Below are 14381 nucleotides of genomic sequence, written 5' to 3'. Positions count from 1 at the left end.
TCCTTTAAAAGGCTCTGAGTATGAAATGAATTATGTACATTTTATAAGACCACTGCAGGAGGACAAGAAAGTTCAGCTGCTCAGTCGTGTCCAACTCTTTGCAACCCCATGGACTATAGCATGCCAGGCCTCCCTGTCCATCACCAACTCTCAGAGTTCACTCAAACTCATGTCCATTGAGTCGGTGATACCATCTCACCATTTCATCCTTGCATCCTAAAAGGAGAGACCAGTCATGAGAGAAATGACTCAGTCCAGGAGAGTTTATAGTGGCTTAAGTTTGAGCAAGCTCCAGGAGTTGGTAATGGACAGGGAAACCTGGCATACTGCAGTCCATGGGGTTGCAAAGAGTTGGACATGACTGAGCAACTGAACTGAACCCATTTCTTTACTTCTCAATTTATTTTTTCCTACCAGAATGCTATTTACAGGCAAAGATTCTCAAAGTCTGCTCTGGGAACTTTGCTTGAAATACAAGTCAATTCTCATTACAACAAAAGTATTACCATGAAAATTTTCATGTACAAACAAAAAGAAAAGGAAAATCTCTGAACATAAGCCAGTAGTCTACTCCTCCAAGGAGTCAAACCAAATTCCAATATTACAATAGAGTGAGACCCACAGCAAATGGGTCAGATATGACTGATAAGTGGATTACTCCTGCCATATCGGTAAACAAGGATATCACAGTCATCAGCGATAACTGTGCAACCCTCCAATACTGAAGGTGGGAGGAGAAGGGGACGACAGAGCATGAAATGGTTGGATGGCATCACAAACTCAATGAACATGAGTTTGAGTAAACTCCGGGAGCTGGTGATGGACAGGGAGGCCTGGCGTGCTGCAGTCCATGGGGTTGCAGAGTCGGACACAACGGAGTGACTGAACTGAACTGAGGTGACTGAATATTAGCTGGTGAGCCCTGAAGGCACTCAAGAAGAACACCTGAGATGTAGCAGCCATCAGACCTCAGTCACTCCCTATGGTAAGGAAGCTCCAGATGTCAAAAAGCACAGGATGCTGGCCCCAGATAGCTGAGATGTGTGAAAGGAATGACTTCAGTGAGCCCAGACTCTTGCATCTTCCCATACATAGAAAAGCACTAAATTCCTTAACTTGGGTTATCTGGTTTTAATTAACAAAAACTTTTGATGTTCAGACTCCCTGCCCTTTGTTGCAAAACTTCTATATAACCTGGCTCCTCCACTTACCTCCTTGGAGACTTGTCTCAGAGCTACTTAAGATGCTGCCTCCTAGGCTTAAGCCCTAAAAATCTCTGCTGAATAAACTATATAACTTTTTAGGTTGTGACTGAACTTTTAGGCTGCGATTATTTTTTAAGTCGATATGACCTATGGTTGATAGTCATGTATATGCAGATTAGGAATGCTGAGAGGAAAAAGACAGGGTTCTCATCTTTCTTGAGGCAACAGAGTAGTTAGAGGTCACAGGCACTGACTGGGCTTTTATCACTGGTTCATTCACACATATTTTTATTAAACAGCTAGCATACACCTGTAAGTAGCAGAATCTAGGTGACTTAGTCTCTTATTCTGTGAAATCAAAAGACATTTTCTAAACCCTATTGGATCACAACTAATTCAATATTACTCCCATGATTTCTCTCCTAGAGTTACCAGGATCTAATACACACACACACACATAAATGCACACACAATATCTATCCTCATAGGAAGCTAGGGATTTTTTAAGATATAAATTAAGTATGAACACTGCAAACTACTGGTCTATCAAGCCCTTCCTTATAAAGAATGAGCCAGAAGAGTCCCAAGCCATCAATACTATACTTGAGCACATCTCAAAAGTTCAGAAAACATACATGCATAGGGAGAAAAGTGTAATGGCTACATTGAAGATGCATCAATGAACAAGAAACACTGAAAATTATTGAAATGTCAGAGTCTAAATCTCATAATATTGCCAACTATTTCAGTGTCAAACAAGAAATGCTGGCCTCATACGGTTCATCTTCAAAAAAGGCAAGGGGGCTATTTTTCGAACACTGGAAAAACGTGACACTGCTTGCAACAGTCACTGAGGAGCACCCTCCATCGCCTATGCGGTCAGCTGCTCCCCTAACAAATCTAATGTGCCACGCTTCCCTCACCTCCAAAACTTGGCATGTGCTCATGCCTCTACTTGAAGTATCCTCCCTTCCTTGGCCCACTCTGGCCCACCCCTTCCCTTGGCTAACTTCTATTCATCCTTCAAGTCTCAACTCAAACATGATTTTTCCCTAGACCACCTTTGCAGATGTCCCTAAGAGTAGAAGCGTTCAGTGATAGCATTCCCATATCCTTCTGTGTTCACCCCAACCTCGCGTTTAGCTCTCTGCAGCTCTGAGAGGAAGGTTCTAAGTGGACAGGGAGCATGTCCGGTTTAACACCATACTGCCAGCTTTAAGCACAAGCCTGGCATGCTGAAGGCTCTCAATCAGGTTTCATAAGTGAATGAAGGGAGAGATGAATGGATGTCACCCTCCAGTCCAAGGTCACTGAGATCACCAAGGTTGTTCCTGCCCTCTTCATTTTCGACCCATGTGCCCCAGAGTAACAAAATGATGTTGACTCAGCAATTAAGGAACATTTTTTGGAAAGACTGCCAACCGCTAGACAGAGGGTCGGGTTGTGGAAAGAAGATGAAAAGGTATTAGCAAATAAGCATATTTGCTAATAAAAGTATTGGCAAATAAGAATACCTCTGTATCACAAACAGAACTGCACCTGAGGATAAACTGATAATACTTTCTAATTCTCATCAGTTCAGTTCAGTTCAGTCGCTCAGTCATGTTTAACTCTTTGTGACCCCATGAACCACAGCACGCCAGGTTTCCCTGTCTATTACCAACTCCCAGAGTTTACCCAAACTCACGTCCATTGAGTTGGTGATGCCATCCAACCATCTCATCCTCTGTCATCCCCTTCTCCTCCTGCCCTCAATCTTTCCCAGCATCAGGGTCTTTTCAAATGAGTCAGCTCTTCACATCAGGTGGCCAAAGTACTGGAGTTTCAGCTTCAACATCAGTCCTTCCAATGAACACCCAGGACTGATCTCCTTTAGGATGGACTGGTTGGATCTCTGTGCAGTTCAGCAGACTCTCGGGAGTCTCCAACACCACAGTTCAAAAACATCAATTCTTTGGCACTCAGCTTTCTTTATAGAAAGCTCACATCCAACTCTCACATTCATACATGACCACTGGTAAAACCATAGCCTTGACTAGATGGACCTTTGTTGGCAAAGTAATGTCTCTGCTTTTTAATATGACAAAAATTATGACAATAATAGTTAGCATGCGGCAAGCACTGTCCTAAAAGCTTTATACATTCTCTTATTTAATCTACCAGCAATCATAGGAGATAGTTACTACTACCAGCTCCATTCAGCAGATGAGGAATGGGCTCAGAGTAGTTAAGCAAATTGTCCAGGATAGACACTGAGTAATTGGCAGAGCTGAGATTAAAGATAAAATGACCATCATTTCTACTTCTCAGGCTGGATAGATATTAATAGTTGCTAACTTATTGGACTAACTTATTGGAAAAACTATGGTTCTTCCAGTGGTCATGTATGGATGTGAGAGTTGGACTGTGAAGAAAGCTGAGCACCGAAGAATTGATGGTTTTGAATTATGGTGTTGGAGAAGACTCTTGAGAGTCCCTTGGACTGCAAGGAGATCCAACCAGTCCATGCTAAAGGAGATCAGTCCTGGGTGTTCATTGTAAGGACTGATGCTGAAGCTGAAACTCCAGCTTCTTTGAAACAAAGTACTGAAATTCTAGTACTTTGGCCAACTCATGCAAAGAGTTGACTCATTGGAAAAGACCCTGATGCTGGGAGGGATTGGGGGCAGGAGGAGGAGGGGACGACAGAGGATGAGATGGCTGGATGGCATCACCGACTCGATGGGCTTAAGTTTGAGTCAACTCCAGGAGTTGGTGAGGGACAGGAGCTGCTGGAAGAAATATTAATAACCTCAAATATGCAGATGATACCATCCTTATGATAGAAAGCAAAGAGGAACTGAAGAGCCTCTTGATGAAAGTGAAAGAGGACAGTGAAAAAGCTGGCTTAAAACTCAACATTCAAAAAATGAAGATCATGGCATCCAGTCCCATCACTTCATCACAAATAGATGGGGAAACAATGGAAACAGTGAGAGACTTTATTTTCTTGGGTTCCAAAATCACTGCAGATGGTGACTGCAGCCATGAAATTAAAAGACGCTTGCTCCTTGGAAGAAAAGCTATGACCAACCTAGACAGCATATTTAAAAGCAGAAACATTACTTTGATGACAAAGGTCCATCTAGTCAAAGCTATGGTTTTTCCAGTAGTCATGTATGGCTGTGAGAGCTGGACCATAAAGACGGGCACCGAAAAACTGATGCCTTTGAACTGTGGTGTTGGAGAAGATTCTTGAGAGTCCCTTGGACTGCAAAATTAAACCAGTCAATCCTAAAGGAAATCAGTCCTGAATATTCATTGGAAGGACTGATGCTGAAGCTGAACTCCAAAACTTTGGCCACCTGATGCGAAGAGCTGACTCATTTGAAAAGATCCTGATTCTGGGATAGATTGAAGGTGGGAGAAGGGGACAACAGAGGATGAGATGGTTGGATGGTCACCGACTTGATGGACTTGAGTGTGAGCAAGCTCCGGGAGTTGGTGAGGGACAGGAGCAAGCTCCTGGCGTGCTGCAGTCCGTGAGTTTGCAAAGAGTCAGACACAACAGAGGGACTGGACTGAACTGAAAAGGAGGCGTGAGGCACTGTCCTGGGGCACTGACAGAGTAGAGGAAGCGCTGTAGGGGAATCGTGAATGCTATTCCCAACCGTGTGATCTAGCCCCAGGGATGATGCTCCCGCCTATCCAGCGAGCAGCCCTAGGGATGGGTCGGCGAAGCACAAGGGCCCAGCTCCGCGGGAGAGTTCAAAAGTCAGGCATACGGAATGTGACCTGAAGACAAAGTGTGGAAAACACACTCCTTGTGAACGGGTCCATGCTGGACTCCCCCCCGTCCCTCTCTGAACGACGTTGTCAGAAGAATCATTCAATCCAGCCTGTTGGAGAGGGACTACGAAAAAGGCTGAAAAATGTGACTAATCTAGGAAAGTTATTTTTGTGAGAAAGAAGAAAAAATGTCACCAAAAAGGGTCAGCAGATAACCCTAGCTGGGCTGAAAATAACTGCCCGCTGGCAGACCAGTCAGAAATAGGCAGAGGGCAAGAGACGTAATACAATGTGCCAGGGGAGCTCCAGCTGAGAGGAGCTGCTGGGGGATGAGGAAACTGGCCTAATTTGGGAACATGAGCCCAGCAGCATTGCTCAGATTCCTGCAAGAGAATCTGGCTGAATTTCAGTTCTGCGTCCTGGGAGGAGCACCAGAGGGATGGGGGGGCGGAGGGTGGCAGGGCAGAGGAGGAAGAGAAAAGAGAACAGCTGTGTCTCAAACGTTTTTCCAGACAAGTGGATGAATAAGGATGATCAAGTGAGAACTCACATCCTCGCCAAAAGGATTCCAAGAAGCAAACCCAATAGTCTCTCAGCTCCCTCCAAAAGACTTTCTCTATACTAGGAAGTCTGTGCATCTAACCATCTTTAGGAGGTAGGAGAAGTCAGGTGGTGATTAAACACCTGCCTGGAGGGAGAGAGAGGAAAGTCATGTGTTAGCTGCAGGACTGTGGACAGGTAGCTCGATTCCTTGAAGGCTCGGTGTCCTCGGAGGTAAAATGAGACCTACTTCGGGAGTGACCACAAGGCTTAAATAGGACAGTGTGTGTAACTGGCAGCTGCCCCAATGTCAGCTATTATTATTATTATTATTATTATTATTATTACAAGGACAATCTGCAAAATGGAAGCTAAGCTACAAACTGGTCTGGACCCAACTGAGAAATACTCATCCAGAAGACAGGCAAGGAAATCCCCTGGCAGTCCAGTGGTTAGGACTCTGTGTTTTCACTGTTGAGGGACCACATTCAATCCCTGGTTGGGGAACTAAAATCCCACAGGCCTCACCAGGCAGCAAAAAAAAAAAAACCCGAACAAAAAACAGGGCAGAGGTTCTGAGAGGTTCTGCTGCCAGATTCCTCTTCCCCAACCTCAGTGTACAGCAGTGTCATTTCCCAGGAGAAAGTGTCCAGGTTTTTTCCTGAGGTTGAGTAGGCGCAGTAACATTTGAATGGATGCACAGTCAAGTTCAGGCACAGAAATCCAGTTTAATGCCCAGGGCTGCTCTTCCAGAGAAAGTTATTCACTACAGATGTGGAGATGCTGATCAGGGCACCAGTTAAAGTGTCCACAATTGTAACACCACCCTGAATTGCGAACTGAACCATGCATCTAGTGATCCAAGCCTGACTGGTGACAAATGGCAAAAACATACACACACACACACAAAGAGGAGCGCATTCATAAACCTTCTAAGTGCTTACAATTTCTTGAGGGATGCCTGTGTGCAGACACCTTTATGTGCATTACCTAATCTGACCTTTGCAACAGCCTGAAAGAAGCAGGCAGGACTCTATAGTCAGCTCCGAGTTAGTAAAACTACTGGAAGAGCTATCAGTATGATTTAGACAAGTAAATTCTTCCAAATTCTTTTAAAATTTATAGATTGACCAAGCAACTAAAGGGACCTTTCCTCTTCTTTCAGAGAAGGAGGAAGAGTCTAATGACCTGGGCTAAGTCACAGGTACGCTACAGGTAGAAAATCCTGAACAGTTACAGATAAAACAGGAAGAAGGAAAAGATGGAGAAGGGACAACACTGGCAAGTGCATCAAGTATCTTGGAACTTCGGGGCGTACAGATTTTCTCTGAACTCTATACAACCCCAAATTAGAAAACTGGAAAGGAATGTGGATAATTTTTTCTTTTTTTGGCTACTAAAAATAATTCTTTCCTTTTATACCCAAGCCTACAAGAAAAAAATCTTTACATACATTTTTTTTAATTGTTATGTCATAAATTGCCTACTCAGTGACTCCTCTTCTCCCTAACCCCCCAAACCCCAACGTGATGGGTATGGCAACGTGCCCAGCTGAAAATCTCCTTTGAAATTTAAAGTGGTTTTAAGACCTAGTTCTGACTGATGATATGTAACTGGGAAAGTCTACTTGGTGAAGGCTCTGGCTATCGCTTTCCTGTTAAGAAGGCACATAGTTTCTTGGTAGGACCCTGGACTCTTCCCCTCTTCCCTCTCTCCTCACCTAGAATACAGATCAGATCCCTGGGGAACAACCGACTATGATGTGAACAATCACGAGAATAAGCTACAAGCTCCAGATGGCAGAGCAGGTGTCTAGAAGGGGTGAAGCTAACATAGGACCTTCCCCAGTGACTGCACCTGCCCTGCCCTCCACTGGACTTCTTGCTGTGAGAAAAAGCACTCCCGTCTGCTCAAGTCCTGCGGCTGAGTTTCTGATGAGTGTAGTCAAATTTAATACCCATAGATACACAAGGATACCTGAAAAATCAATCCACCCTAAAAGAGCAGGAGTTTTAAACTCAACTGAAAACAGGAGTCAGGCAGATCAGATGTGAGTAAATCTGACCAGGTGTACTCAAGTAAGAAGGGTGAGCTGGAGAGGGCAGGCCGTGTGGAAGCAAGCACCCTTATCAGCTGTTTCAAAGAGGAGCCCCAAATTAGATTTTCACACAAAGTTTCCTACTTTACAAAAGATGACACCCAAGTTTAAAAATTTCTTAACTCTGTCTGGATCAAAGAAGACCTGACTATAGGCTAATGTTCACGGGAAGGCCGCCAGTTTTCAACCTCAGTAGATAGGGTTAAGGCACAATAATAGAATACCCAAGTTCTGGAGAGATAATAATATAATGAGTACTTATGTGTCAGACTGGGTTAAGGGCTTACTTTACACATGTTTATCTTGTTTTTTCTTTCTGGCTACCCTATTCAATGCCAAAGAAAGGCAATGCCAAAGAATGTTCAAACTACCACACAATTGCACTCATTTCACATGCTAGCAAGTCGTGTCTGACTCTTTGTGACCCCGTGGACTGCAGTCCATGGAATTCTCCAGGCCAGAATATTGGAGTGGGTAGCCTTTCTCTTTTCCAGGGGACTTTCCCAACCCAGGGATCAAACCCAGGTCTCCCGCATTTCAGGCAGATTCTTTACCAGCTGAGCCACAAGGGAAGCCCAAGAATACTGGAGTGGGTAACCTAACCCTTCTCCAGGGGATCTTCCCAACCCAGGAATTGAACCGGGGTCTCCTGCATTGCAGGTGGATTCTTTACCAACTGAGCTATCAGGGAAGCCCACATGCTAGAAATGTAATGCTCAGAATCCATCACACTAGGTTTCAGCAACAGGTGAACCAAGAACTTCCAGATGTTCAAGCTGGATTTAGAAAAGGCAGAGGAAGAGAAGTCGCTCAGTCGTGTCTGACTCTTTGTGACCCCATGGACTGTAGCCTACGAGGCTCCTCCATCCATGGGATTTTCCAGGCAAGAGTACTGGAGCGGGCTGCCATTTCCTTCTCCAGAGGAAGAGGAAAAGGCAGAGGAACCAGAGATCAAATTGCCAACATCTGTTTGATCACAGAAAAATCAAGAGAATTCCAAAAAGAGTTTTCTCTTGCTTCATGCTGCTGCTGCTGCTAAGTCGCTTCACTTGTGTCTGACTCTGTGCGACCCCATAGACGGCAGCCCTCCAGGCTCCTCCGTCCCTGGGATTCTCCAGGCAAGAATACTGGAGTGGGTTGCCATTTCCTTCTCCAATGCATGCATACATGTTAAGTTGCTTCAGACGTGTCTGACTGTGTGACCCTATGGACAGCAGCCCAATAGGCTCCTCTGTCCACAAGATTCTCCAGGCAAGAATACGGGAGTCTCTTGCTTCATTGACTACAATAAAGCCCTTGACTATGTGGGTCACAATAAACTGTGGAAAATTCTTAAAGAGATGGGAATACCAGACCACCTTACCTGCCTCCTGAGAAACCTGTTTGCAGGTCAAGAAGCAACAGTTATAACTGGACGTGGAACAACAAACTGGTTCAAAATTGGGAAAGGAGTATGTCAAGGCTGTATACTGTCACCCTGATTATTTAACTTATATGCAGAATACATCATGTGAAATGACAGGCTGGATAAATCACAAGCTGGAATCAAGACTGCTGGGAGAAATACCAACAATCTCAGATATGCAGATGATATCACCCTAATGGCAGAAAGTGAAAAGGAACTAAAGAGCCTCTTGATGAGGGTAAAAGAGGAGAGTAAAAAAAGGTGGCTTAAAACTCAACATTCAAAAATCTAAGATCACGGCATCCAGTCCCATCACTTCATGGCAAATAGAAGGGGCAAATGTGGAAGCAGTGACAGATTTTATTTTCTTGGGCTCCAAAATCACTGGGGACGGTGACTGCAGCCACAAAATTAAAAGACACTTGCTCCTTGGAAGAAAAGCTATGACAAACCTAGAGAGCATATTAAAAAGCAGAGATATCACTTTGCTGACAAAGGTCTGTATAGTCAAAGACATGATTTTTTCCAGTAATGTACAGATGTGAGAGTTGGGCCATAAAGAAGGCTGAGTGCCAAAGAACTGATGCTTTGAAACTGTGCTGGAGAAGACTCTTGAGAGTCCCATGCACAGCAAGCAGATCAAACCAGTCAATCCTAAAGGAAATTAACCCTGAATATTCATTGGAAGGACTGATGCTGCAGCTGATGCAGAGTCAACTCACTGGAAAAAACTCTGATTCCGGGAAAGGTTGAAGACAGGAGGAAAAGAGGGCGGCAGAGGATGAGATGGTTGGATGCCATCACCGACTCTATGGACATGAGTTTAAGCAAGCTCTGGGAGATGGTGAAGGACAGAGAAACCTGGTACGCTATAGTCCATGGGGTCAGAAAGAGTCAGACACAACTTGGCGAATGAACAACATTTTACCAATGAGGAAACTGAGGTTTGAAAAGGTTAAGAAACTTGCTGAGCCTTTGAGATAACCTGTGGCAGAGGTAGGATTTCAGCCAATGGCTGTCCGACCCCAAGGCCTGTGTCCTTGTCCACCCTTCAGGAGGAATGCCCGCTGCATCCGGAAAGCAAAAAACCTGCTTCAAATCATTATTCGCCAGCCTGTGGATAAATGAGTAGCAACCCTTGGAAAGACTTCCAAATCAGTTCTAAGAGACCAGGCTCGCATCCTCCTTCTCTGTAGCCCTTCAATAACAAAAGCAAAGCTCCGTCCAAATATCCTTGTTCACCACTCACTGAATGAATGAACGTTTGTTCTGTGCCTTTCAGTTTATTAAAGTGCTTTTAAATGCATATCTCACTTAATACTCACATCAACCTGGTGGTGTTGTTACCACTGTTTGACAGATAATGAAACAGAGGATTAGCGAGATTAGTGGGTTTGTTCAAGATCCAGGCAATTAGCAGAGTCCAGGCTCAAACCCTGGTCTTTCTGATGCCAAGCCTGCATTCCCTCTATTTCAGCAGACTGCTGCCAGACTTCCTCTATGAGTTCCCCGCCTGCCGCCTCACTTCAAAGTCATCACTTGGGATTCCTCTGATGGCCCCATGTCTAAGACTCCACACTCCCAATGTGAGCCCTGGACAGGGAACTACAGCCTGCAGGCCCCAACTAAAAGTTTGCTTGCCATAACTAAAAGATCTCACATAGGTTGCAGCTAAGACCAGGCGCAGTAAATAAATAAATAATATTTTGAAAAATTAATAAAGTAAAAAAATCATCATTTGTTTGAACTAATTCCTGCATGACTCTAAAGTAAACTCCAGGACTTCCCTGGTGGTCCAGTGGTTAAGAATCTGCCTGCTAACGCAGGGGACAGGAATTCAATCCCTGCTCCAGGAAGATTCCACATGCCACGGGGCAACTAAGCACAGGGATCACAACTACTGAGCCTACATGTCACAACTACTGAAGCCCAAATGCTCCAGAGACCATGCTCTGCAACAGGAGAAGCCACTGCAATGAGAAGCCCGCATACTACAACCAGCGAGTAGCCCCCTGCTTGCTGCAACTAGAGAATGTCCCTGCAGCAATAAAGACCCAATGCAGTCAAAAATAAAATAAATTTTTTTTAAAGTAATTTCAGTATGTCTGACAGCCCCCAGGTACCATATTTATGTTTTCATGAATAGCTTCATCCTAGAATATACTCAGTGAGAGGACAAAAATAAATATATCAAGTAATACATTCAGAACTGGAATGTAAACGGGCATACACACAAGTCTTGGAAATCTAATTTTAGAAAGAATCAGTCAAAAAGTCCCACACAGCACAGTGTGCATCTGGCCTGAGGGAGGCTGCCCACACTGCTTTAAACCTCAATTAACTCAGGGAGAGAAGGAATCCTGGAATTCTTACTGGCATTTTGCTGTCAGAGGCACCAGGTAGGTGAAGAACAGAATGACTTTTCATCATGTTCTCCCAGAAAAAATACTAAGGCCCAGAGGTGGTTTTTCTTTTTTTTAAAAAAAAAGGGTACATGGCTCAGTGGAAATAAGTAGGTATTCCAAAAAGGCTGACATGTTGATAGGTGCATTATTCTGGAGTTAGGTGCTCACAGCCCTGACTCTCACTTGAGCTAAGGGGAAGGAAAGGTGGGTAAACCTGCCTATTGACCCCAGCCTGGAAGCTGATCTGGGGTGGGGGCCACAAAGGACTTCAAGGCCATCAGGACATCTCGGCCCATCTTGGGCTCACTCACCTTACCACTTAAGGTGGCTATAACCTCCTTCACAATGGGGTTGGTTTGTAATTAGCCTTCGTGACCGCCAGTGATCATGCGAATGTAAGTTCCATTACCGTATGGGATTTGTCTCGTTTACTGAAATATGCCAAGCCCCAAAAACGGGTGCCTGGCACACAGTAAGCGTCAATAAATACTTGTTAAATAAATGAATTAATGATATGGGGGTGGGATGGATCTTCCCTGGCCCACAGGCTAAAGTGGAAAAAGGCCAAGAGCAGACTTCTATTACCCTGGTCACTGGCTGGCTCATCTTCTCTTCACAGACATACACCACTGCAGTTCAAGCTCCTTAAGATTCAGGGTTGGGTCTGGTATCTCTTCTTTCACTGTCTCCTCTCCATTATACCCCTTTCACTATGCCTCCAATGTGCCACTATCTGCCACCCCAACCCTGTAACACTCTTCTTCAGCTTCCAAGGGCCCTCATCACACACTATGAACTTTACCCCACTCACCCTCTGCATTCCTGCTCTGTGCCAGGCACTGTGATAAACAAAGGGGATAGGGACTTCCCTGGTGGTCCAGTGGTGACTGGACTCTGTGACTCTACTGCAGGAGGCATAGGTTTGATCCCTGGTCCAGGAACTAAAATCCCGCATGCCAATGCAGCATAGCCAAAAAAAAAAAGATAGTTTATTTTAAACACCCCTCACCTTCCAAAAGGGAACATCTTCTGAGGGAGCCAAGAACATAAACAATTTAGAATACAATGCTTTGGGTTGGCCAAAAAGTTTGAGTTTTTCCATGTGCTCATATGGAAAAGTCCGAATGAACCTTCTGGCCAAACCAATAAGCTCTATAAAGGAGGCACTATGGTCAAAGTCACAAACTGACAACCCTCAGGCCTAATATAGCCCATACAGTGATTTAATTTTTATTATTAGTCACTGATGTCTAAAAATGTGTTGCTTTTACGTAAAATTTTAGACTGCCAGAGTCTCTTGGAAAATCAGAAGAGCTGGCAGTACAGGACCTCCGGACATCAGCGGCTGTGATCAGGTAGTGGTTACTCCAGGCAGTGGTTACATGTGGCCTCCACAGTCCCTCCCCAACCTCCCCCTACTGACTTCAGACTGTGAGGCCAAGGGTCGGCCCCCAGATTTCCTATGTTGGCATGGCTGTTGTCTGGGGTCACCTGCGTGGCTCAGTGGTAAAGAATCTGCCTGCCAATGCAGGAGAAGCAGATTCAATCCCTGGGTTGAGAAGATCCCTTGGAGAAGGAAATGGTAACCCACTTGTCTGGGAAATCCCATGGACAGAAAAGCCTGGTGGGCTACCATCCATGGGACTGCAAAGAGTTGGCCACAATCTAGCAACTAAACAGCAACAATCAAGGATTGTTATCTGAGAGGGAAACTGCTTCTCTGTACCCATATGTCTATAATCAGTGAGAAAATAAAAGAGAAACTGAAAGGCCCATGTGGAGTGCTTGAAAGCATGGTAGAGAACTTATTTCTGATGAAAGTGAAGGATATTCCTACTTATGTGATATGTAAGTCAAGTGGGTCTGTCTTGTCCCCAGCATGCTGTGCTCATGTACCTACCTGTCCATCAAGCCCCCCAGCAGAGCTGCCCTCATAAACCCACTGTAGGCTAACGAGCTGGGCAACTGAGGAGCCATGTTGCCTGTTGTTCAGAAACTCACTCTCTAGTGGGCCAGACACATAAACAGAAAGTGAGTGCCTAATGTGAGTAGTTGTCTAACAGGCATTATGGCATTTGAGCAGTATGAGCTCTAGGTCAGCCTGGAGAAGTGAGGAAAAGCTGACAGTGAGAATTACCCTGAAGCCAGATCTAGAAAAGGGCAGAAGTTTCTTCAAACAGGCCAGAGGAGGGTGAAAAGAAGTCCTGAGTAAACTGCCAAAAATAGTGCTCTGGCATCAAAAGCATTGCTCATCAAGATTACCCCCCCTCCCTGGAGAAGCTGGATAAATTCCCACGATTCCAGGCCACTTGGAAAAGCTTCCAAGAAAGAAAGGCCAGTACCAGTCCGGGTTCCCTTCCCGCCTGAAAACTGTAGAAAGCGCAGGTCACCACTGAGAACAAAACGTCCAGTTGTGTAATTCAACTTTACGTCACCAGCATGCCTCACTGGCTTTTATCTGGCAGGAATAAAAACTCGGATTTTGGCTGGATTTTGAAAGCTCCCAGTCCCTTGCTTCAGTTAACGTACAAAACTTCTTCACTGGGAATATAAAGCAATGCAGAGAAACTACTCTGGCATCAAAAGAAAAAAGTTACTCTTTCATTTCTTGCTAATAGGACAAAGGCTGGGGAAGGGAATTCCCAAATCAAGATAGAAGGAAGGCTGACATTAAAGAAAAAGAAAATAATAATAATATGTAAGACCAAATCCTTGCTCATTGAGTAATCACCAACTGTTAAGAGCTGAAAACTTTTTCAGAATTTTTTAACACCCACCTCTGCAGTCAGAGTCGAAGAGGAATTCTTGCCACTGAGATGACTCTCGGCTTGGGCGGACTCCTGTTGAGCTCGGCGCCCCATCTTGGCCCCCTGTAAGGAGAGATGAGGGGTGCTGCTGACTCAAACGTCTTTGAGCCACTATGAGGAAGACAATTCTGCCAAGGTAAGCAAGGACTGGAT

At 44.8% G+C, this 14381-nt stretch overlaps 2 protein-coding genes across 3 annotated transcripts in view; one reads left to right on the top strand and one right to left on the bottom strand.

Annotated features, from left to right (window-relative positions):
• Nucleotides 1–14381, bottom strand: part of IFT43 (intraflagellar transport 43) — a 102358-nt gene that overhangs the window by 85033 nt on the left and 2944 nt on the right. Inside the window, exon 2 of the mRNA XM_020875779.2 lies at nt 14199–14291. Coding sequence (XP_020731438.2) covers nt 14199–14291 — 93 coding nt within the window. The remainder of the gene's footprint in view (nt 1–14198; nt 14292–14381) is intronic.
• TGFB3 (transforming growth factor beta 3) overlaps nt 14277–14381 on the top strand; it is a 32711-nt gene continuing 32606 nt past the window's right edge. The window contains exon 1 of one of the 2 annotated variants that reach the window (XM_070469667.1): nt 14277–14364. The gene's annotated coding sequence lies outside the window, so the exon portion shown is untranslated. The remainder of the gene's footprint in view (nt 14365–14381) is intronic. The other variant, XM_070469664.1, reaches the window with a different exon arrangement.

This window comes from Odocoileus virginianus, chromosome 6, assembly GCF_023699985.2.
Source record: "Odocoileus virginianus isolate 20LAN1187 ecotype Illinois chromosome 6, Ovbor_1.2, whole genome shotgun sequence".
In the NCBI taxonomy this organism is placed as follows: Eukaryota; Metazoa; Chordata; class Mammalia; order Artiodactyla; family Cervidae; genus Odocoileus; species Odocoileus virginianus.
Note: the sequence above shows the minus strand (reverse complement) of the source record. Positions and strands in the feature narration are given on the sequence as shown.